General features: G+C 38.5%; 1 protein-coding gene across 1 annotated transcript in view; it reads left to right on the top strand.

Moving 5' to 3' along the window:
* The first annotated feature begins 1238 nt into the window (after positions 1-1238).
* Positions 1239-25473, top strand: part of LOC124613142 (BTB/POZ domain-containing protein KCTD3) — a 263811-nt gene continuing 239576 nt past the window's right edge. The window contains exons 1-3 of the mRNA XM_047141760.1: positions 1239-1402; positions 1489-1799; positions 22447-22923. Coding sequence (XP_046997716.1) covers positions 1341-1402; positions 1489-1799; positions 22447-22923 — 850 coding nt within the window. The 5' untranslated portion in view covers positions 1239-1340. The remainder of the gene's footprint in view (positions 1403-1488; positions 1800-22446; positions 22924-25473) is intronic.

Raw genomic sequence — 25473 nt, 5'->3', positions numbered from 1 at the left:
TATTAAAATAGTTTTAGATATTGCGTTGTTACGAATTTGAAAATTTTGTCTCATTATTTTGTAAACTAGGCGACGTAAGACGAACTTTCACTGTAGAAGATTCTTAGTGTTTTTGTCCTAATTTCTCGAGGTTGAAAGGAAATGAACTCACGCAGTACAGAAGTAATTGATCATCGTTTATACGTAATTGTTACCATATAATTGTACATTTGATGTGTTAGCAAATTACCAAAGATACATGTAAATGTATGTGAAACCAGCCAAATTGCAGTGATTCAGTGACAGAAGCTATAATTTATGCATGAAGAAATACTTTCGAATATATATGTATTTGTAACTAAGTCCACAGAAAGCAAGAGAATATAAACATATATTCTATGCTTGTGAAGCCTATATTTCTGTTGTCTGTTTTTATTATGACAGACACTTTAATTGACACTTAAACATTTTTATGGAATGTAATGATTCGCCTATTCTTACACTTCTCTTGGTTTTCTAACACAAAAATAATTTTGTATATATAATTAAATTTGCTTCAAAAGCGAATGTGTTAAACATTAGTGCCGTTTGTGTCTCAAATGTAGCAACGGCAGTGGAACTGATCTTTCCTGTGTTGGGCACAGTTTTCTTGCTTTTGACGATTTATTATCAAGTCCGTGTCGTTTTCTCTTAAGCTACTGCTGTGGTGCCTTATTTCGTATATTAAATAATGTGCTTTACATTCTGTATAGGTTTTTCTTCTCTCCATATTCACTGATTTCGCTGAAACTCTAGCGAAAAGAACTCCACTTTGTTGGGAAGTTATGCATCTTTCTACAAACGACAGGTCTTCTTGTGTTTACTAGCAATTTTTTGTTACTAAAGGTCGGTAAATAACTGTACGTTAACAGATAATCGTATATAAACTGTCCTGTAATATACCGTTTCTTACCTCCCAGGGCTCTTAGGAAACTAAAAACTGACAAATGTGGTTTCATTTTGCAGTTATTGTTGACTTTCATTGCTCTACATAGACTCACTATTGTAAAAACTATGTTACAAATCAATATAAACGTTAGTATTCGCGCTCGTCCGAAATCGTATTCGGAAGTGTTGCTTGCTGGCTGCTTGGGGCGCTCTATCGCCGTGAGTAGCAAAAACGAGACGGAGTGTCGCGACTGTGTTTTAATAGAGTCGAATGGCTATCGAATACCACAAATCGAGTTACAGCTGTTCATCTGTGATTCCGCATCGTTTTTGTTGACATGTATGCTATGGTCTTTGTATTGTTTGGATTGAATGACTGACACAATGAAATAGTAAATACGTGTTGTTATCAGTGTTAATTTTCGTTGTTAATAATGGCAGCATTCCATCCACCAAGTAACGGTGACATTGTTCATCTAAATGTAGGAGGAACAAGGTATTATTATGTGTAACAATTTTTTGAAACTTAAATTCAAACACACGAAATATTGTCGATATTTTTCTCGTATTTCTGCTTTACAGGTTTTCAACTTCCCGGCAAACGTTAATGTGGGTGCCAGATTCTTTCTTTACAGCCCTTCTTAGCGGACGAATATCAAGCCTGCGAGATGAAACAGGCGCTATATTCATCGACAGAGATCCGAAATTGTTTGCAACAATTTTGAACTATTTGCGGACGAGAGATATTGATTTAAGTGTGGACTTACGTGCTTTCCGACATGAAGCTGAGTATTATGCCATTGCTCCCTTAGTGAAGAGGTTAATGTTGTGCGAAGATCTCACTCAGTCCTCCTGTGGAGATGTCCTGTTCTATGGCTATCTTCCTCCACCTTGTGAGTACAGTCACTGTATTTTTGGCGTTAGTCAATGTTAAGCGTTATCTTAGTTTAAAAACAAATAATGTTTCTTCATTAGTGGTTTCTTAAGTATGATAAGCCATGGTAACCATTATATTTCATTATGATCCTTAATTTGATTCAGGTCCACCAAATGCTGTCATTTTTAAATAGAATAATTCCGTGCCACGTGGCCTAGTTTTAGGCATAATCACCGCTCTACCAACTCAATTTTGCTCAGATTTGGTGTACATAGCCATTAAGTGACCAAAGGGAGATTTAGCCAACAAATTACTCTCTCTCAGATTTTAATAGTTTTTGAGTAGGGGCCTCTTAAGCGAAGGGTACGCAAATATGTCTGGGAAATTTCAGAATTTTTAGCCATGTCCAAAGTGCGCTAATTTAGCGGATAATTGTGGTAGAGCCGCAATATTTGGCAACGTAGTTGAATAATTTGCATTGTACATATTCTGTAAGTGTCATGTCATTTTGCTCACTATTTTTGTTCCAAGTGGCACTCAAAGTTATCAGTAAATTTTATCGTAATAAAATTTCCGCCAAGTTTGTATGGCTTGATCCCTTCATGTAGCGGATTTAGAAAATTCTGCGTTTCTGAGTCTTATTACCTGATACTGGGATTACAGAAGCGTCCGATTCCACCCGTTTGCTTTAACCCATGACGTCACCAATATGGTGGAAACGACCATTCTCAGTGTCTCCAATATGGCGCCTATGACGTCATTACATAAACACGATAACAAACACATCTCGCCCCAAAAATATAATCAAACTAACGAGATCAGCGCGGGAAATTGGTGGTTTTTGGATGGGAACGAACTAAATATAAACACACAAAGAAACGCAACGACCCCAAACCACACAATACGACGACAGAAAAACAACACAAAATTCCCACATTCTGCTACGCTCACAGTATTCACGGGAATGTCACTTCCCTTCACCTACATAGCTTAACCGCAATTGTTGATACCGCAAAATAAAAATCAGCACCCAAAAATACTAAAAAGACCGCAAATATTGATACCACAAAAAAAAAAAAAAAAAAAAAAAAAAAAAAAAAAAAAAATAAAAATGGAATCTGACACTATGTAGGTCAACTACAACTGACTATACCAAAACACATTGAGCTACGACACATTGGAATCGGACACTTCATTTGACTGGTATAGTTCTATTACAACTGACTATACCAAAAGACACGGAGCTAAGATGACACATTGGAATCTGACACTTCCCTTGACCTATATAGGTCAATTACAACTAACAATACCAAAATGCATACGCCTACCACACCATACATTGGCATCGGCCACTTCCCTTGACCTACAAGTAAAAAGTTTGAATCGCATACTTCCCTTAAGTTAAATGAATCTACTACAAGTGACGATACCAAAACATCAAACTCCTACGCCTGCGATAAACAACACCAAATCAGAATACATAAAAAAAAACCTCACAAAACATCACAACAATAGACCCAAAAAACGACTACTTATCACGAAAAAATTCCGGCGCTAAACACTAGGTCAGCTACACCAATCAAATACAGCCACAGCCCCCTCCCCCCCCCCCCCACACACACACACAAAGAAACACAATAAACTCAACCAAAAAAGATCTCCCAACCCAGCCACAACCCCAACCCCCTCCCCCTCCGAACCTTCACCCTCCCCCCAAAATCCCAAAAATAAAAATAAAAAGATAAATGAAACTCAGTCACAAGGAAGGAAAAGAAAAGGGTCAGTTGCAACAAAACAGATCCTCCGCAACATAATCATAAAACAACCCCCCCCCCCTCCCATCCAACCCACCTAAATCCACAATTACCAACAATGTGTCCACCCCCCCCCCTCCCCCCCGCCACATATAAAAACCCCCACAACTAACCACCCTTGGCCTATACATTTTACTAACAGCCCTAAAAAAAAAAAGCGCGCGCGCCACACACACACACACACACACACACACACACACACACACACACACACACACAATACAATACTCCCCATGGACTCACTTCAGCCAGCAATACTCATCTAAATGAGATTGCAGGTTAGAAGAGCGCCTCTTTCCCCCTCCCTATGACCGATTTAACCGTCCCCTAAATTCCCTCTATTGTATTAGTACATGCTCCGGTCTCTTGAACTCTAAACCATGATTGACAACTAAATGATCATAACCCCTCTTCCCCAACCCCGATAAGATGAAAAAATATCTGAAACTACCATACTCCCCTCCTCTATATACTCTTCAATTAACCCCACCAATTCCCTCTTTGTATGCTCCTCCAAAACCCTGAAAACACAATCTGCATACCCAACCCCCAAAATAATCCCCCCCTCCCCCCCACACCCTAAACCAACTGGAGACTTACCTCTCCTCTATTTTCTCTTCCCAAACTGCAACTCATCTATCTTGGCCACCAACCCTGGCCCACCCAACTTACCCCTATACTTAACACATTCTGAACAAACTTCTCCACAAAAAGAAAACCAATCTAAAATCGTCCTCTCACGCACATCAGTCTCATGCGCGCAAAAACTTATGGAGGATCTATAATAAAAATAATAAGTCATCAAACCTATCTCTCTCATGGCCAACCAAGACTTCTCGAACCAGGTACCATGTCTTATGGAGCGCCAAAGGTTATCCCTTCGGCACCGCCACATGTAATAATCCCTGGTCCGAGATGCCAGAACTCTGGCCAACCGCATATTCTCTCTACAGACACTGCACTTGACTATTTTGGCCAGGAGTCCAAACATCTGCAAAATTTTTATGAGGGACATTATGTTGTCCACCATCTCAGCACACAACCGCGAAACTGTTAAATTTCACTGTCATATCCATACCTAACAAAAGGAGCCACAAAATAAATTAAACATCTTAAACATGACAAACAGCCAATAACACCAATTGGCAAGGAAAAAAAAAAAAAAAAAAAATTGCTAACTCATTGAAACCAATTTCCGTGTTTCAATCACAGTCAATACAAATTAATTCACACTGTGACCAACGACACTCAGATGAACCCAATACACCACATAACACGTGGACCATACACACACCACCAGAGGACACCACCAACTGCAACAAGAAGACATTTGCAAACACAACAAACTCAAACTAAACTCTGTGCCGTAATACAACAAGACGACATCTACAGACACAACCAAACTCTGTGCCATAATACAACAAGATGACATCTACAAACACAACCAACTCATAAACTAAACTCCACGCCGTCATGACATCACACACCATGACACCCTTATGTCACGGGTCAAAGCTGACGGGTGGGATTGGATGCCTCTGTTGACCCCTGGTATCATGTTAACAAAATCTACAAATACATCACATTTGGGTTCATAGTTTTTGAGGTAAGCAGGGATGAAATTGCCGAAATCCAAATTTGCTTCTAAAGCAAGTGATTTTTGAACCCTTGTGCCTCAGAAGGGATGCCTGATCTACACTTGGTGTAGCTAGCATTTAAAAGATCTTTTTTTGGAAATACGGAAGCGTCCGATCCCGCCCGTCTGCTTTGACCCATGACGTCACAAATATGGCGGAAACAAAAACAAACACACACACTTTCCACAAGAAGCCTAATGACACTAACGGGACAAGCGCAGGAAATGGGGTGATTTGGGTGGAGGGGGGCAAACTAAATATAAACAAATTTAGACGCCTTGCGTAGCTACAACGTGTAAGTGAAGACAGCCATGCATGAATACCCACCCACCTCCCCAGGGGTCGTAACCCCTGCAACCCATAGAAGATAAAGATGCTTCAGTAGCTGATTAGTGTTTTTTGTCTTTTTTTAAAAAAAATATCACGGGATAGAACAAACAGATCAGAAAGATAAATATAATAAACTAAAACAGAAATTGGAGGAAACATAATTAAAATAAGTAATAAGCGTTTTTAAATTAAAAAAAAAATCTCACGAGATAGAACGAACAGATCAGAAAAGTAAATAAAATAAGATAAAACAGAACTGGAGACAGCCATGCTCAAACCAAACTCCGCGCCGTCATGACGTCACACACAACACCCTTACGTCACGGGTCAAAGTCGACGCGTGGGATCGGACGCTTCTGTCGACCCCTTTTTTTTCTTTGCAAAACATCAAATTTTTGTGAAAGCTTTTTTCGTTGAAGGCCTACAGTTATCCACTAAAGTTTTTCATGCAGATCAGTATTTTGGAGTATGAGAAAACATAGCCTTTTTTAAGCAGCAGCTGTATCATGTCTTAGGCTGGCCCTAATCACGTAAAGATTTGCGTTGTATTTGATCATTTTTGAACAAAATAGACAATAGTGAGATGCATAGTAGCTTTACTGTTTTTCTACCGATAACATTGGACAGTGCCTACACAACAGTGCAATAAGAACCTGCAAAATATAACGGAGCAGTTACATCACCAAGCTTACGGTTTTGTTTCACAGTTTTGGTATATTGTATTTTACTTTTAGGAAAAAAGTGTTGATTGGTCAGGTCTGAGATTTTTGTTATCTTTCTGATAAAATCGTCTACCGGCAGTTGCTTAGTTTCAAATGATGCTTGATCTGTTTGGATACACAGTTTGTACTCCACAATTTCTTCAGGATCAGTGTCCTTGTACATATCAGTAAGTTGTATTTAAAATGCATGTCCTGCAAGGCAAGTCTTGCAGGATGTAACATACAAGCTTTTGATTCAGTACTGCAAGCTGACAAACCCAATAAATATGTATAGTCTATGATGAATTTGACAACATTCTGTCTCCCACTGCACACACATGAGAGAGAGAGAGAGAGAGGCAGAGGTGGGGATAGAGTGACAACATTTCGGCCTGAGTTCATAGAATTTTGAAAAGGAAGTTTCTGGCATGATAAACAATAACATTCCTTCCAGGCTGTTTAGCAACAGTTGCTTTTATTCCTGAACTTTTGTGCCATCAATTCTGACACAGAAACATAATTTTCATGCTAGGGCAGAGCTTGCTGAATGCATCTACATAATTTGGAGCACTTGATTCTTTACTCCATCAGACAAGTCTCTGCCTGCATTTTCCTTGGTGCTACTAGCACACTCTTTTAACTTTCCTACTTCCTGGCTGTCTGAATTACTCATTCTGAGACACAAAATTCTGTAGAGATTTTTTTAAATGTACCAACTCCCTGAAGTTAATGTGAGAACCTGAATTTTGAAAGCTTGAGTAGAGTTTTGCTGCAAGTCTGACAACAGCTGCATATTATCGGAACAACTTATGCATTTCTTTGTACCTGAACATGCTAACTAATTTTGCAGTTCTTTGGGGTGGACACTTCTAGCAGATGTCGCTTGCGTACCTATTAAGCTTTGTGCCTGATTAACATTGCATTTGATGTAGCATTTTAAATCATATTTATTTAATCCTGTGGATATTAAAAGGGGAAGCCTTGAGAGAATTTAAACTGCTATGAACTGTATTACAGGCTTCCACCTGCATATAATTGTAGTGCAACACTGCAGCCTAAAAACAACTGTTGCCCATCTGAACCATGCTTATTAAAATTGTTCAGATGCTTTGACAGGGTTTCATTAAGCTGTACTAAATTTTTCCAGTTATGATGATTTTTCATTGGAAAAGCATGATTTTTGCAAAAGTTCAAAGTTTGTCAATGAAATGGCATTATAATGAAGAGAAATTGTACAATTATCACTGAAGCTCTGACCAGAATGGTTCAACAACAGTTCCTTTTCTTCAGGAGAAAATTCTATAGTATTTAACAGCTTTTTGCTGGAATTGGATGTCAGCAAATGGCAATTCGAAGCAGTATAGTTACCAAAAGAATACTTTGCAAGTCTTCACTTGCTGAAAGCATCAGTTATTCTGATCACTGGTATTATGTCACCTACAAAAATAAGGAAGATTAAATTTGTGATGCTGAATACATTTTTTTTTGGCTCAGTAGAAATTAAGTAACCAGATTTTGGAGTTGTGTGTGTTCATGGCATTGAGCACTTCGTATGAACTATAAATGTCAAGTGATATTTGTGGTGCAGAGCAGGTTTTTGAGTTGTGGTTTGGTTTTGTAGTGTTGAGAGAGTTTGAACTGTATGGGTCAAGTGAAATTTGTGAAATTGTGTGTGGATTGCCAATATCGTGGTCTTCGTTTAAACTGTACAGGTCACATGAAATTTACTTTTCCAGTCGTTTTCCGTTTTTATATTTTTTAGTTGTGTTCAATGTTTAGAATTTCATATACTTGATTTTTGGGTTAATATTTGTTTCGTAATGGTGTCCTTATTCTTATTGTCATGTATTTGGCTTGGTTCCACATGGACTTCTCATGACTGGCCCGTTAGTTTCGAGCTATTGCTTGAGTAAAATATTTCACATCTTATTTATTTTTGTTTGTCGTCTAATGAGTGATGTCGTCATTGCTGTATTGTATATGCTTGATGTCTACCATCTTCATGATGTCATGGTTTGAAGCAGATGGTGATGTCATGGGTCAAAGCAGATGGGTGGAATCACAACTTTTGGTTTTGTCCTTTTTTCTTGTTTAATATGGTTCTAAAAATTTGAAAACTTACAACTTGCAACCCTAATATATCATAAATATTCATAGTTTTCATGGTACTTGTGGGACATTACATACTAGAAAGTTGAATTTAAATTAAAAAAAAAAAATAGTTGTCCACCTGAGAGAACATTTAGTGCTTCACATATTGTTGCAATAGCTTATAGTTGATTGCTGCATCACCTTCCTCCTCAAACACAGGGGTGGTCTGGAATCATGGCTAAAGAAGTGCGAGCATTTCTACAACTTTTTGTTGAACTCTGTAGCTCATCTTCACCAAGCTACTCTGCAGGACATCTTCCAGTGTGTGGCGAAGGGTTTTTTTGTGTACTGCTGCCCCTTTCCCCTTTTTCTGTTCTATTCATGAATGCTTCACAAGAACAACAATTGCTGGTAAGCCTACATGTTAGCTTAAACCTCTCTAATTTTAACTGCATGTTTTTTTCATGAGACATATGTAGGAGGAAGCAATATATCAATTGACTCTTCTAGAAATGTACACTCCCCAAACTTTTAACAGTAAGGTACACTGCGATGGAGAATGCAGCTCTTGCAGTGTCTGCCACTGGAGTTGGCGGGACATCTCTGTGATACTTTCGTGCTTTCTAAATGAACCTGTATGAAATGTGTTGCTATTCTTTGGATCTCTTCCATTTCCTCTCTCAATCCTGTCTGGTATGGATCCCAGACTGACAAGCAATATTCAAGTACTGGTCAAATGAGGGTTTTGCAAGCAATTTCTTTTGAGGCTGGATTACATTTCCTGAGGATTCTTGCAATGAATCTCAGTCTGACATCCATGTTATGGATGATTAGTTTTATTTGGTCATTGCACTTCGTCACTTTGTAGGCATACTTTTAGATATTTTATGAATGTGACTGCTTTCAGTCATGGCACTGCAATTGTGTATCATACAGTAATGAGACTTTGTTCCTATTTATACACAATATGGTACATTCGAAGGTCAGTTGCAAATCCCAACACCAAGCTTGGATTCTCTGCATGTCTCCTTGCATTTCGCTACAATTTTCCACTGTTACATCGTCTGTGTATGCAACAGCATCATGCATGAAAAGCCTGTTGGAACGTCCATCATTATGCACTATCCAAAAAATTATTTTTCTGTGATAAATGTAGCTATAGCAAAACAATAAAATGTAAAGCTTTAGTGTCAATTTGGCATTAGAGAGGACTAAGTTTAGTAAAAGTTGATTTTTTATCTTTATTTCCACATTTCATTGGAATGACCCAATTGTCATTTACATGAGATCTTTGCTGGATAATTTCATTGCAATTTTATGTATATTAGAGAAAAAGATACTCTTTTGAAGTGATAGCTAACTTGAGTATTGGTCAGGTGACCCATCTGAGATACAAAGAATCAAAAATCACTTACTTGGGCAGCAAATTTGGTTTTGGGTAACTTCATTCCTGTCTGTCTCAAGAACTGATCCCAAAAGTGCTAACACTTGTAGGTTTTATAAACAAACTTCTGGGCAACAAAGTTTGCAAAATGCAAGGCTCCTAATCCAGCTACATAAAGAGATCAACTGACATGAACTTCGGAGAAACATTTTTGTGACCAAATTTATCAGTAACTTAACTGCGTGCCACTTCGATCAAAAACAGTAAACCAAATTGCAAATTGCTTACATCTACATCTGTTTTCTGCAAACCAATGTGAGATGCATGGCAGAAGGTACTTCACATTGTGCCACTTATTAGGGCTTCTTCCTTTTCCATTCACTTATGGAGCGTGGGAAGAATGATTGTTTGAATGTCTATGTGCATGCAGTAATTATTCTAATCTTCTCCTTGCGTTCTCTGTGTGTTAATAGACTTTCTTAGAATAGTTTACATCTGTCTTCGAGAGTCTACCATTTCAGTTTTCTCAGTATCTTTGTGATACTTTCCAACAGATTAAACAAACCTGTGACCATTCATGGTGCCCTTCTCTGTATATGATCAACATCCCCTGTTAGTACGGTACAGATCCCGCATAGTTGAGCAATATTGTAGGATGGGTCACATGAGTGATTTGTAAGCACTCTCTTTTTGTAGACTGATTGCAGTTCTCCCGTATTCTACCAATAAACCGAAGTCTGCCACCTGCTTGACCGATGACTGAACATATGTGGGCATTCCATTTCGTATCCGTACAGTGTGTTACACCCAGGTATTTGTATGAGTTGGCCGATTCTAACAGTGACTCATTGATATTATAGCCATAGGATATACATTTCTTGTTTTGTGAAGTGGAAAGTGTTACATTTCTGAACATTCAGATCAAGTTGCCAGTCTCTGCACCATATTGAAATCTTAACAAGATCTGACTGAATATTTATGCAGCTTATCTCAGATAGTACTTTGTTGTAGATAACAGCATCATCTGCAGAAAGCTTGATTTTATTATTGATGTTGTCTGCAAGGTCATTAATATACAACATGAACAGCAAGGGTCTCAGCTCACTTCCCTGGGACACACCCAAAATTACTTTTACATCTGATGATTACTCTCCATCCAAAATAACATGCTGTGTCCCCTCTACCAAAAAGTCCTCAATCCAGTCACAAATTTCACTTGATTCCCCTTATGATCATACTTTTGACAATAAGCGTAGGTGTGGTACTGAGTCAAATGCTTTTCGGAAATCAGAAAACACTGCATCTACTTGGTTGCCTTGATGTGGGAGAAGTGTGAGTTGGGTTCACATGATCGATGTTTTCAAAAACCGTGCTGATTGGCATTGAGGATGTTATTCTGTTCAGAATAACTCACTGTTTTTGAGCTCAGAATGTGTTGTAAAATTCTACAACAAATTGATGTCAAGGATAATGGATAGTAGTTTTGTGGATCACTTCTACTACCCTTTTTGTAGAGGGGTGTGACCTGTGCCATTTTCCAAGAACTGGGCATGGATTTTTGTTCAAGGCATCTGCACTAGATTATAGTGAGAAGAGGGCTAACTCGGCCACAAATTTAGTATAGAATCTGAGAGGGATGTGATCAGGGCCTGGAGCTTTGTTCAACTTTAATGGTTTTAGCTGTTTCCCAACATCAGCTGACACTAATACTTATTTCATTCATCTTTTCAGTGGTACGGGGATTAAATTGGGGCAATGTTCTTGGGTTTTCCTTTTCAAAGGAACATATGAAAATGGAGTTAAGCGTTTCAGCTTTTGCTTTAGTACCCTCAATTTCAGTTCCTGTCTCATTCGCGAGGGACTGGACACTAACTATGGTGCTTCTAACAGATTTACACATGACCAGAATTTCATTGGATTTTGTGGAATGTCATTTGACAATATTCTGTTACTTTTGTCATTGAATGCATCACACATTGCTCTCTTGATAGCCAAATGTGTTTCATTCAACATCTCTCTATCTGTAGCTGTACAGTTTGTTTTACACCTACTATGCAATATTATCTGTTTCTTTAGAAGTTTCTTTACAATGACTGTATACCAGGGGGTTCCCTCCCACTATGAACTGTTCTACTGGGTACATATCTATCCAGTGCATGGTCAACTATTCTTTTAAACTTGAGCCAGAGTTCCTCTACATGCTCCTAACCTGTGCTGAAAGTTTCAAGTTCCTCGTGGAGATATGACATTACTGATTTTTTATCTAGTTAACATATACGGAGTCCAGGAGAAAAACTATACACTCTTTATTAGGCTCTGTCGAGATATCAATATTGACGTTTGATTTGCGTTATGAGTGTGTTGTAGTATGGTCTTTGGCTCAACAGATGTTAGTACTTTCATATAAGTATTGAGAAAACTAGATGGCTGAAGCATGCTTGACATTCGAGCAACAAAAATGTATTGTGAAGTGGTTTTTCAAGTTTAATAATGCCGTTGAAGTGCAACATTAGTGAAGGTGGGAGTTTGAAACAGAACTGCCAACCCGCCTAACAGTTAAACGCATCATTGACAAGTTTGAATTTCAAGGAACGATTTTTGATATTCGCAAAGGAAGATCAGGAAGGCAGCGTACAACTACAAGTCCTGCTTCGTCGGTTATCGTGTTGGAAACATTTGTTAATTCCCCACAGAAGTCTGCTACACAATGTGCATGTGAAGTGGGGGTTAGCAGTACAAGTGTACGAAGAATTCTGAAACTGCAAAGTGTAAAGTTTACATTTCACGATTACTGCATGCGATTAATGACGACGATCCTGATCACTGAGTGCAATTTTGCGAATCGTATCAACAAATGGTAACTGATGATGAACAATTTGTGACAAGGCACAATTTAAACTTAATGGAACCATGAATCGGCCTAACAGTGTGTACTGGACACCAGAAAACCCGCATGTTTATTTGGATAAAGCAGTCAATCTACCAGGGGCTCATGTGTGGTGTGGACTATCATCTAGGGGCTTAGTGGGACCATTTTTCTTTGATGCTACTGCCACTGGAGGAATGTACCTGGAAATGTTATGCACATCAATTTTGCCGGGTATATGTGCACTTTATCGAGCTGATGAAGAGGTCCTCTACCAATAGGATGGGGCGCAACCACACTGCCACCTAGCAGTATGGGATTTCCTGGATAACAATTTTCCAGGGCATTGGATTGGATGAAGAGGACCCATTGAGTTCCCTCAATGGTCACCAGGTCTAACACCTATGAACTTTTACTTGTGGGAACTGTGAAAGATAACGTCTATTGATGTAGTCCACGCACACTGGAGGAACTTCGCCAGGAGATTACAGCAACATGTGCAGCAATCTCTACTGTAACATTGATTGACGTAGTCGCTGTGACCACTCATCGTTCTGCCATGTGTATAGCCGCCAACGGTGAACATTTTGAACATTTAAAGTAACCATGTGCTAAACTGGAGGTTGTACAACATGTGTGATCAATTATTAAATGTAAAATAAACATATAAGTAATTCTTTTCATTCCTTAAAGTGTGTATACATTTTTCTGGTGGACTCTGTATATATCTTTCTGCTTGTTTTACTTTTCCTTTGTACTGTTGTAATCATTGTTGCCACAAGCACATCATGGTCACTGATACCACTTTCAATGTGGACATCCTCTTTGAGGTCAGATCTATTTGTTGCCATTAGATCCAATGTACTTCCATCATCAGTAGGGTTTCTAACTATCTGTTCTAGGTAGTTTTCAGAGAAGGCATTTAGTAAAGTTTTGCAGGATATCTAATCATGCCCATACTAACAGAACTATAATTTTCCCAGTTAATTGTCTCCACCAGTGATAACAGTATGATTGGAGAACTTCGTACAAGTGAGCTGAGATTGTCTCTCAAGTTTTTGGTTACATCAGGAGATGAGTGTGGTAGGCAATTGAAGGATCCAATAATCAGTTTATGCCCATCCCTGATACTGAGTCTTGCCCAAAATTTCTCACATCCAGCTTCAATTCTTATCTTGGTGGATTTGAGTTTCTAATCTATTGCAATAAATGCACCATTTCCATTTCCCATTTGCCTATCCTTCTGACATACACTTAAAATTTCCCCAAAAAGTCTCACTGCTATCAATTTCAGGTTTCAACCAGATTTCTGTGCGTATTCTTATGTGAGCTTCACTGCTTTTCATGAGTGCTTCAAAGTCTGGCACTTTGTTGCAAATGCGTCGACAGTTCATCATTAGGATTTTATTACTCTCACCTGTGGGAGGCATCCTTTCAATCTTACGCTGATACTTCTGAGTTTCCTACAGTTATCGTTATCTGTATTGGATGGAGAGTCACCTAACTAAAAAACTCTTGTGTACACAGTCAGGTACCTGAGTAGCAGCCTGTTATGTGTTGCATGTCTGACCCATTTAGCAGGGCGCTACAGTTCTCAAACCTATGGCGCAAGTCCAGGAATTTGAAACGTAGCATGGCACAGAACTTTCAAAGTCTCTGGTTCAGTCCTTCCACTTGTCTCAGAACTAAAGGGCCACAATCATTTCTTTGGACAATGCTACAAATTGTGAGCTTTGTTGAAACTCCATGCGCAAAGCTGGTCTTCTCAACTTTCTCTGCCAGTCGCTGGAATGACCCAAGAATGACTTTGGAGCCCAGATGACAGGCATTTGTTCCAACTTGTGTCACAATCTGCAGTTGGTTGCATCCTGTTCCCCCAGTGGCTGGGTATAGCCTCTTCAGCATGTTGAATGAGGCCCCCAGGCATACACACTGGGTGCACCTATTGTTCTTTCCTGTCCTTTGCTGCCATTTCCCTAAGGGGTACCATCATTCCCCATACATTTGAACTTCTGACAATTAACAGACCCCTACCCTTTTGCATTTGCCTCTTCCTGATGCTGGACAAAACAGGTTTCCCCATGACAAGTGAAGTGAATCCCACTGGGTCAGTTTCAGTGAAAGACAGCAACTTGGGTGTGTTGGTTGGAGGATCGGTACAACACCCTGAGTCCTCTCTGGTCCCTGTTCATCCTGTACAGGATACATAGACCTACCATTGACACACCACTCACAGTGAAGTGGATGGGTAATCAGCACCTTGAATTTGTTGGTTAGGGTGTTGGTACAACAGTCTGAGTCCTCCCTGGTCCCCGTCCACCCTGTACAGTAAGCCTAGACCTGCCATTGACACGCCACTCACTGTCAAGTGAATGGCCAATGACAGATCCGGAACTTTCTGCAGAGAAGACAAGATCCACAGGGGAGGATAGTACTTGAGGTACCTCTGGTACAGGTATCACAGGCACACGACTCTCGGAAGCTCTTCCAACACACCGATTTGCAGCAGCTGTCAATCGTTTGACAGTAGTCTGGTCGATTTCCAGGTGCTTATGAATGTCAAACAACTCATCCCGTGTTTGAGAACAGCATTCACAGTAAAGTGCACAGTATAAACTGTTCAACAATCTTGCCAAGTTTCCAGATGTACCACAATCATTTGCTGAATTACAGGTCTTTGAATATATGGCTAATATTTTTGAAATGTCTCATTGACATTTGTGCACCTTTCAGTTAATAGCCCCCTACTGGGGAAACTAGAAATTTGTAAATATTCCTATAGTCATTTAGCAAATCTACAGACCAAAGTAGAACAAGATCAGGGATAGCTGAATGGGACCCCCTAGCGCACTTGACAGGAAATCACCCAGGTAACATTAACACAAGAAATCTTGAATGTTGCCCAGTTGCTCTTTGTTATTGCATTCTTTGTGGAAGTTTCATTGTTGCTAGCATTTGTTCTTAATTGAAGTATTATTGTTTTTAGTTGTGCCTTCATTTCATTATTTCAGTTTGCTGCTACATTGTACTGGGATTGTTTTTCTTACTAGCATTCATAGCACTAAAGAAGAAAGCATTTTCTTCCTTCATAAAACAGATTATAGATAGGGACAGAAAAAATTGGTGTTATTTTATGGCCAAAATTGGTGTTATTTTTTGCACATTTTGGTGTTATTTATCAGTGTTATTTTCTGGCAAGCTTTTTCTATTATCAGTTATTTATTTTTGTCATATTTAACCATTTTTCAGTGCGGTGTTGGAATTGGAACTATTCCTAAGACAGGGTGGGCTAAACACAAGACAAGTGTAGAGAAAAATTATTTTAACAAAAAATTTTGACACAAATAATTATTTTAAACAAATACCAAAGTTAAAAATGAAAATAACAGTATGTTGCAGATATATTATTGATGAAATGTTTCGCACTTCTTCATATCATTCTTCAGCTGTGTAGACCACAGAAGCTGGTCTCCGCGGCTCAAGAATGAGCTGAAAATGCGCTAGAAGCATGAAAGGCGTCATCAATGAAATATCTGCAACAGAGACTATTATTTCAATTCTTAACATTTGTATACTGCTGGTGCACTTGGCCAGAATGGTGTGGAGTGACACATATATTTTAAATACTGTGAAACAAATTATTTATCAATGATGTACCCAGCAGATTAAAAAATATACAGAACTCCCCTTTTTTCAGGTCTGCAATCTACTTTCGACACTTGACAATTTTTCTCACCAACTTAAATATTTATGTTAAATGGTTGAAATTTTTTACGGAATAGCAATAATTAAACTTGGAAGATAATCTTTTGATGTAAAGAAAAATCTTTTCTTTTGCAGTGCTGTTGTTAATAAATAAAATCTCTTGGCTGCATTCCCAAGAGATTTTTCTGTGTGAATATCACCAAGAAAGCTTGAAGGTTATTTAGGTATCCCTAAATAACAATATATTTATAAACATTTACAAAAGGTATTTAACTTGGGTTAAAAATAAGGCATGATTGAATTTTCTTAATTTTTTTAGTGTTCCCTCACATGTTTCTTGGAAACAAAGCTTATAATATGTTTCAGTACAAGTTTTAAATTCTATTTCCCATCAGTAACACAGTCTTTTAATACAAAATAATTTCTTTTAATGTATTCTCATTATTATTATTATTATTATTATTATTATTAGACACATGTTTACAACTGGTAGGACTCCTCATTTATGTACTGCATTTTCTGCAGTTTTTATCAAGATCTGGACAAATGGGGTAAAACCATAGAAAACAGAAATCCATCCTTAAATGAAAGAAACATAGTTCATCCTTATTTCAGAGAAGTAAAAATTAGTAAACATTTGAGAAAGTGAGAATATACAAGTTTTTTTTACGAAGAATAGGGCAATGAGTTTACAAAGATAGATCTACAGTAACACTAAAGCAAGTACATTTTCACTCTGTAGACAGTTTTTTGAATGACAGCATTGTCATTATTTCAGTGTTGTCTTCAGAGAGACTGTGCCGTCTATCTGTCAATACTTGGCTATAGTTTGAAAACAGCCTCTCGCTGTCAATATTGGAACCAAACAGCTTTCAATGCTACAGCTGCAGATTTCTGATTGTCAACTGCAGTTTCAACGAAATTTTGAAAACAATCATGTTGATATTAATTAAAATTTTCACAAGTTAATACACACAGCCTTGAATACCACAGTGCTATTGCTATTGCGCGCAATGTTGTTTATTCACAACGGTTGGCAGCGTGCATACTTAAACAGTTGTCCTCCCAATGAATGGTCTCTGTAAACTTGAGTAATGGCTTAAACACAGGCATGGACAATATTAATGTGTTTTGAATGCTATCATGGAGTACACATTTTTCTTTGTTTGGATGATTTGAGAATGGGTACTGATCCTGAAACTGGTCATCAGTTAAACAAATGTAACTGTATTTTGCAACTTTGGCTGTTTTCTACATAAAACTGGTTCTGTTATTAATCCAGCATGCTGGAAATCCAAAAAGACGAATTTTGTAGCTGCTCATTTCCGTCGCAGAAATTAATGCTGTCCTGTAATATAGCTGCCTCACCAACGTTTCAGAACTCATCACATATTCAGAAATAAACACCCAAATATTTATTTCCTTTTTTGATCTCTAATGAAATGGAAATGTTATCATCATTTATTGCAGAACGTATTACACTTTCGGATTTTTTCTTTTACTTTTACTGTAAAAAGTGGTAGAGTCTATAATTCATAGAGCTTGTATAATTCTAATATAGTCTTTTCTTCCTGGGTCATCTACTTCAGATTTAACATTTATCATCTCACATCACGCACCCATTATGCTTATGCTGTTGTCCATTAAAAGGAATTTTAAGAATGAGTAAATGCGACAGTAACCATAATGTAACATATATTCTTTTATTCGTGCTCATTCCCCACTAACCTCCCCTATTTTATTATTTTTTTTATCTAAGAAAAACCAGTTTACTGGGCTACCACAGTTGTTACTCTTTTGCTTATTTGTTTCTGTCTCATACTGTCTTTTTTCATTTGACTTTTAAAATGTTTTTCATCTCTATTCATTAAGTTCATTAATTTTTATTTGCTGCTGAGTTCATTTCCAGCCAGTTATATTTGAAGAGTGATTTATGCTCAGCTCTTACTTATCCTATTTGTTCACTACTTGTCTTGTCTTTTTCCTACTGTCATTGTCAAATTTACCTTCAGCTGTTTTTTATTGCTGTCACCTCCCACAAAATTGTTGTAGATGACTGTTTAAATGAACAGACATTTTTATATCTGTAGTTTATTATTGAAACTTGAGGATAGAATGTGAAATTTTACTTAAGTATGATTTTTGGACCTTCTTTAAATAAGGATTCAACAGATGATTTATTCAGTCTTATTGTGCAGGTAAATCACATTTGCTATATTTTTGTTTCTATATTGTTTGTGTTCATTAATAATATGTCATTTAGTTAATGTGAGTGGCACTTTAGATTGTACTAGATCTATAAAGGACTGGTTGACGTGGCAACTGTACTGACAATTATGATATTGCTGTTCTGCTTTGCACCTTTGTTTAATGACAGCTGTAGTCTCAGACTGAACTGTGGTATAGCCTGAGGTCTAAGTTAGATTGGAATGTGATAGATCGGTTGTGAGTTGGTACAGCCAACAAATGTCACAAGATAATTTTTCTCCCCATTACAGATTGTGGTGATACGACTGGTCTGTGTAGCCCAAGGCTTAGGTTAGTTTGGGAGGTAACCAGAGATGCTGGTTTTGCTAATTTCACTTAACATGTGTAACACCTTTTACAAGTATAACACACTGAATAACTTTCCTGGTATCAACATAGCGTGAGAGAGTGTCACTTCAAGCCACATACTTGCTTTGAAATGCTAAAAAGAACTCACTGATACCCACCAATCAGATCCATACATAACAAGCCATCTGCGGGATAGAACTGGTAATGTTATTTGCACTTATCCTACACAGCTAAAATGATCTTCACAATACTGATTAACTTGCCTGATTTCAAACCTTCTTCATTTCAAAAAGTTGTTTTTGTGCTGTAGAATTTCTATGGCCTCTCTGACAACTCTAGCATATTAATGATTAGATCCTGATAAAACTACAGTATTAGTGAAACGAACTTGATGGTTTTCCTGCATGTTGTAAGTGCAGACTCCCGTATGTCCCTCATCTATTTTTGTGAGATGTGATTGGTGAAAATGGGCCCAAATGTCAGCAATACCACAGTGATTTCTGTGCTTCAAATATAACTTCTGATTGTTGTTTGTGCTCCCCTTATTGAAATACAGAGATACGTAAACAGGCAGAATACCTTGCTATGGTCGGCGATGCCTGTGTAAGACAACCGACAAACAAATATGGATGCACGATTTTAATGTACATTAAAAATGATTAAACTTTTAAATGAAGTGTGATTTTGTATCTGTTACTGTATCAATGGTATTCATTCAGAAATGTTAAACTCATTTTTTTTTCAAAGATGTGGTTCACCACCTTACCGGCAATGTAAGCACATATAAAAAAAATATGTGCATGTTATTTTACTCCAAACAATAACATATTCAGAGCCAATCAAAATCAAAGTATATTTATTGAGTAGGGTATATCCCTGCTGGGTATTACTTATAAAACTTTTTCCAAGGTTCTGTATTTCAGAATTCATGAACAGCTTGATGGTGAACTAGGTGAATATCAAGGAGGCTTTCATCCAGGATGCAGCTGTCCTGTTGAAATTATTAGCCTCAGATCGATAATGAAACATCAAAGGGTCAGGAACAAGAAACTAGCGATCACCTTTGTCGATTTTAAAGAGACCCACAATAGTATCCATTGCAAGTCTCTACTGTCAATTCTTAAAGAATTTGGTTTACATCAGAAACTTTTCAACCTCATTGCAGTCATCCTTTGAAATACCAAAGCTAGAGTAAGGTTCAGAAATGAATTCTCTGAACTTTTTGAGATTCATACTGGTCTTCAACAAGGTGAAGGATTGTCTCCATTATTGTTCAATTGTGTGCTGGAGAAAATCATGTGTGGATGGAACAAGATATGCCCACCATCTGTTAAGACTGGAAGAAAGATTCCACTTAATTGCCTTGAATTTGCAGGTGATTTGGCACTGTTAGCAAACAATATTGATAAAGCAAAGGTTCAGATAGAACAACTAGAACCATTAGCGGCAAAGGTTTGATTGCAAATTTCGTTTGCGAAAACAGAAATGATGCCCATCTTCCCAGTTGACACATCCCGTATCATACTCCGTAATGATCAAAAAATTAAAGTAGTAAAAAAGTTTAAATATCTTCGTGAGATTATTACCTGGAATGCTAATGAAAGAGCATCAATAGACAGTAGAACATTAAAACTACAGTGAGCACAGAGAACCACGCGGACAACCTACAAAAAACGCTCTCTCTCAATAAATGCTAAATTTCGACATTACTCCTCCGTCATTAAACCGGAAGCAACGTATGTAAGTCAAACACTATTCAGACTAAATACTCAAGCAACAACTGACAAATTGCAGAAAGTTGATAGAAGAATACTCCGAACAATTGTCAGGAAAAAAAATCAAGTTAATGAGCATGGAGACTTTTGCCCAATTCAGTAGTGTATAAAGAAAGTGAATCCATTATCGATACAATGCGGAAAAGAGGGATTGCATTTTTCGGCCACGTATCTCGCCTACCAAATACTAGAACCCTGAAGCAACTTTTTGACTACTTCTGGAACAGTAAAACCAAAAACATTTGGTTTAAAGAAGTACAAAATGATCTGGATGAATTGAACATCATCACACACCAAATTCAACACAGAGAAGAGAAACTGCTTCTGAAGAACAAATACACATGGCTGACATTCAGACCATCAGAACAGAAGAAGTAAGCCATATCTGCAAAAGAACGAGCAGCCAGATCACAGCGAATGAAGAAATTTTGGGAAACGAAGAAATTGCTGACTGCAAAGACCTAAACTTAATCATTGTAGACTCTGCTGTATTATGTTTGATTTTAGTGCTCCAATGTAGGTGTAAACTATGTAAATAAATAAATAAATTGGGTAAGTTTACACGTAAGAGGCTTAGTCTCTTGTGATCTCTTGCGCGTCTTTCTGAAGGCATCATTCATGTTAGAAAGAACGGCAACATTTTCTCTACTATTGAAATGGTTAGTATTTGGGAAGGGCTTATCATTAAGTTTTAATACGCTGAAGGTGGAATATATTTCCCAACTTCCTGAAGTGTTATGAGTAGTTGTTCTGGGTTTTTGAGGAAATGCAGCTAACATGTAACTGACATTCCAGCTCTTCCAGAAAGTATTTAATGAATTTGAGATCGGGGATTTTTTTGAAACACTATGTAATGGCCATAGATTTAAGAACAGCAACATTATTGTACTGCTACAGAAAAAAGTGATTCCTAACTATTAACACTTTTATCTTTCCAGGAACATCTTGAATCAGTTAATCATTGAGCCAAATAAAAATTAGAATTTAATATCCTATCATTGATCCAAATCCAAACCAGGAAATAAGGCACAGACCATCTTTGAACCTCCACTGAATTTTGCCTTTGCTACAACTCATCAGTGTAAATGCCATTTGTTAGGAATTTCTTAAGATTTCCCTTGAGTGACAATAGAAATCTCTGCAACAAAATCGAGAGAGATGATTTATTTGTGCAATACACTTTAGCATTCAGTCCTCTGGAGAAACTAAGTACTTGGCAAGATTAAAAAAATGGAAAAATGATGATTGGGTTCAGTGCTTTTCTGATCAAAGACGTACATTCACTCTGCCTTTGAATCCGAGCAATTCATCTGTTTGATTCAAACTGATAAAATGTACACAAAGTTTCTACATAGTACCTGTACTTATGTACCCTCAGATGCCTGTACTTACGTACCCTCAGATCGCAACAGAAGTGGTTCTGCAGTGTGTCCAGAGAGTTATGCACGTTTAGTATGGGTAGGGCTCTAGTAAAAGTAGCAGTTTCGGAGTTTCACCTGTACAAAGGACATATAATAGTTTCGGAGTTTCACCTGTACAAAGGACAATAATGTGGTTCAAAAATACTTTCATAATATAACCAGCCTCAGTTGAGAATATAATAGTGGTAGCTATATTTAACCACCAGCTCATGCACACCATAAACTTTCCTTTTTACCATATACAGCTGCATAATATTCTGCAGTGACACATGGTGTATTTCCTGTTTCTTTTACTCATATCACAGCCTTGAAGGTGATTCTTAGACTGTGTCATGTGTATGTGTATGTCTTTTGTGCTGATTTTCCTTATGCTATGTTTACAGGTATACCTCTTCAGGAACCGAGTACAAGTACTTCGGCACCTTCTGGGCAGCCAGATATATTGGCAGCGGCACATGTTGCTCGGCCTGGTTCTATTGTTCGTGTTCCACCGGAGGCACCACCAAATGGTGCCACTGCAGCAGCTGCTTCTACTCCTCCCAGTGCACCTCCAATGGCTTCACTCTCTGCTGGAGTCACAACTGCACCTGTACCACAGGCAACATTACCTGCACCTCACACGCATTCTCAGAGGCCATCTCCTGCAGGTGGTCATTCTCGCAATTCCTCTCTGGATCTCAGAGTCTCATCGTCAAATGCTGCTTCGAGAAGTTCTGCTGACTTGCGGGCGATTGCAAGTCGCTCAGCTGTCGGTCACTCACGTGCTGCATCACTCGACCTGAGGCACACAAGGAACTCCTCTGCAGATCTCAACAAATTGTTTCGCAATGATGTGGGACTTGTGTTTGGACCTCATCAAGGTATTAATCTCCTTTCATTTGCAGAATAATCATTAATATATTTGCAAGAGACTCCTGTGATCATATTACAAATTTTTCTTACAAAATGTGTACAAGACATTTGCTTGGTTTCAAAATCCTGAATTACCAGTCAAACTTCAGTGGCATGCTTTTCATAGGAGTTGGACATTTTACTTGATACAATAATGAAATTCCTGGGTAGAAACACCAACCAAAATCTAAGCAAGGCAACCACCTTGCTGCAGACAAAAGATTGTAACAGACACCCCCCCTCCCCCTCAGCCACACACACACACACACACACACACACACACACACACACACACACACACACACACACCAGCATCTGTAGCTGTTGCAACATTGATTTTTTACAAAGAAGTGTGCAAGTAAATGGGTGTAATGGAAGAAAAGGAAAGGATAGGCTGGGGCAGTCAAAATGGGATGATATGTGGTCTGCATAGGTTTTGGGAGGCCAAATTCAGGTGACAGTGACAGCGGGAGGAGGGAGTGGTGATGTATTTTGGAAAGCAGGTTATCCACAGAGTCAGCATTAAAATGTGGATTAAAGCTGATACCAGTGACTTAAGGCCAATGGCCTTGCCACATTGATAACACCAGTTCCTGTTCAGTCACCATGTTAAGCAACTTTGGGCGTGGCTAGTACTTGGATAGGTGACCGTTCGACGAAAACTGGATGCCATTGGTTATAAGGACATGCAAGTCACTGAAATGGCATCCAATCAACAGTGTGGTGCCAGGCCTTGGTGCCACATGACATTTGTTTATTTAGTGACAGAAAGGGGGGAGTACAAAAAGCGGAGCATAATGTTGAAGCAGGATAGAAATGATGAAGAAGCTGGTAAGGGAGTGGACAGAGGATGGTGCCTAGTGGTGGTTTAGGTGGGAGGATTGCAGGGACAAAGCCTGTACTGGAGGGATATTTCCTATCTGTGCAGTTCAGAAGAAGTGGCTGTTGGGGGGGGGGGGGGGGGGAGAAAACAGTTGGTGAAGTGTTTAATATTTATGTGTGCAATGTGTTAAGACAGTTGGCAGAGCTGGTGGTAGAGTTTACGATTAATCACAGGTAATGGTAGCCATTCATCTAAGTAGACTGCTGGTTATTTCTCATACCCATATAGAATGTTGTACAGTAATGACAATTAAGCTGGTATGTGACATTGTTGCTTTAAGGAGGATTGAGAGTAGGAGTTGTATAGGAGTGAACTAGGATATTATGTTGTTTGAATCAGGTTTGGAGGTATGACAGCTACTGACAGTGAGAGGATGAGTTTTCCAAGGCATTAGAGTACTGGGTGATAAGGGAGTTGCAGTCAGTAACAAATTCTTTTCTTTATGGTAATGGCTTTATGTGTACTTTTGGAAGAAATGAGGCACATTGTCTATTTTCTGACCAGAAACTGCGTGTTTACTTATACTGGAAAAAGTGCATACCGTAGCTTCAGAACTAGTTTAGTTTTCTGATCTGTTATTCATGTTTTTGCCTCACTTGTAAATTATCTGCAGCTGAGTGGTTATATTTCCTAATTATTGTTTGTTATTTTACATGTAACATTTTTCTTGCTGTTGGTTGAATGTAGTTGGGGAAGATTTTGCACAGCACCTGAAAATGTGTACTAGCTATGGATGAGGAGGGATTTGAGATATGCTATTTGATACTAGAAATTTCATTTACTGTCTAAACATCAATTCCTGTTTTCCTGCATATTCTAAGTGCAATCTTCTGTATGTCCCTCATCTATTTTTGTGAAATGTGATTGGTGAAAATGGGCCCAAATTTCAACAGTACCACAGCCATTTCTGTGCTGCAAGTATAACTTCTGATTGTTGTTGTGCTCCCCGTATTTGAATACAGAGATATGTAAACAGGCAGAATGTGACATTGTGTTCGCCTACACCTATGTAAGACAACAAGTGTCTGGTGCAGTTAGATCGGTTACTGCTGCTACAATGGCGGGTTATCAAGGTTTAAGTGAGTCTGAACATGGTGTTATAGTTGGCGCACGGGCGATGGGACACAGCGTCTACAAGGTGGCGATGAAGTGGGGATTTCCCCATACAATCTGTTCATGAGTGTACCATGAATATCAGGAATGTGGTGAAACATCACATCTCTGACATCGCTGCAGCCTGAAAAAGATCCTGCAACAACGGGACCGACAATGACTGAACAGAATCATTCAATGTGACAGAAGTTCGACCCTTCCACAAATTGTTTCAGATTTCAGTGCTGGGCCATCAACAAGTGTCAGCATGCAAACCATTCAATGAAACATCATTGATATGAGCTTTTGGAGCCAAAGACCCACCCATGCATCCTTGGTGACTGCACAACACAAAGCTTTATGCCTCACCTGGCCCTGTCAACACCGACATTGGACTATTGATGACTGGAAACATATTGCCTGGTTGGACAAGTCTCATTTCAAATTGTATCGAGCAGATGGACGTGTACGAGTATGGAGACAACCTCATGAATCCATGGACCGTGCATGTCAGCAGGGGACTGTTCAAGCTGGTGGAGGCTGT

This window comes from Schistocerca americana, chromosome 4 (assembly GCF_021461395.2).
Source record: "Schistocerca americana isolate TAMUIC-IGC-003095 chromosome 4, iqSchAmer2.1, whole genome shotgun sequence".
Lineage (NCBI taxonomy): Eukaryota > Metazoa > Arthropoda > Insecta > Orthoptera > Acrididae > Schistocerca > Schistocerca americana.
The sequence above is the reverse complement of the archived record's forward strand: the minus strand, read 5'-3'. Positions and strand labels throughout refer to the sequence as shown.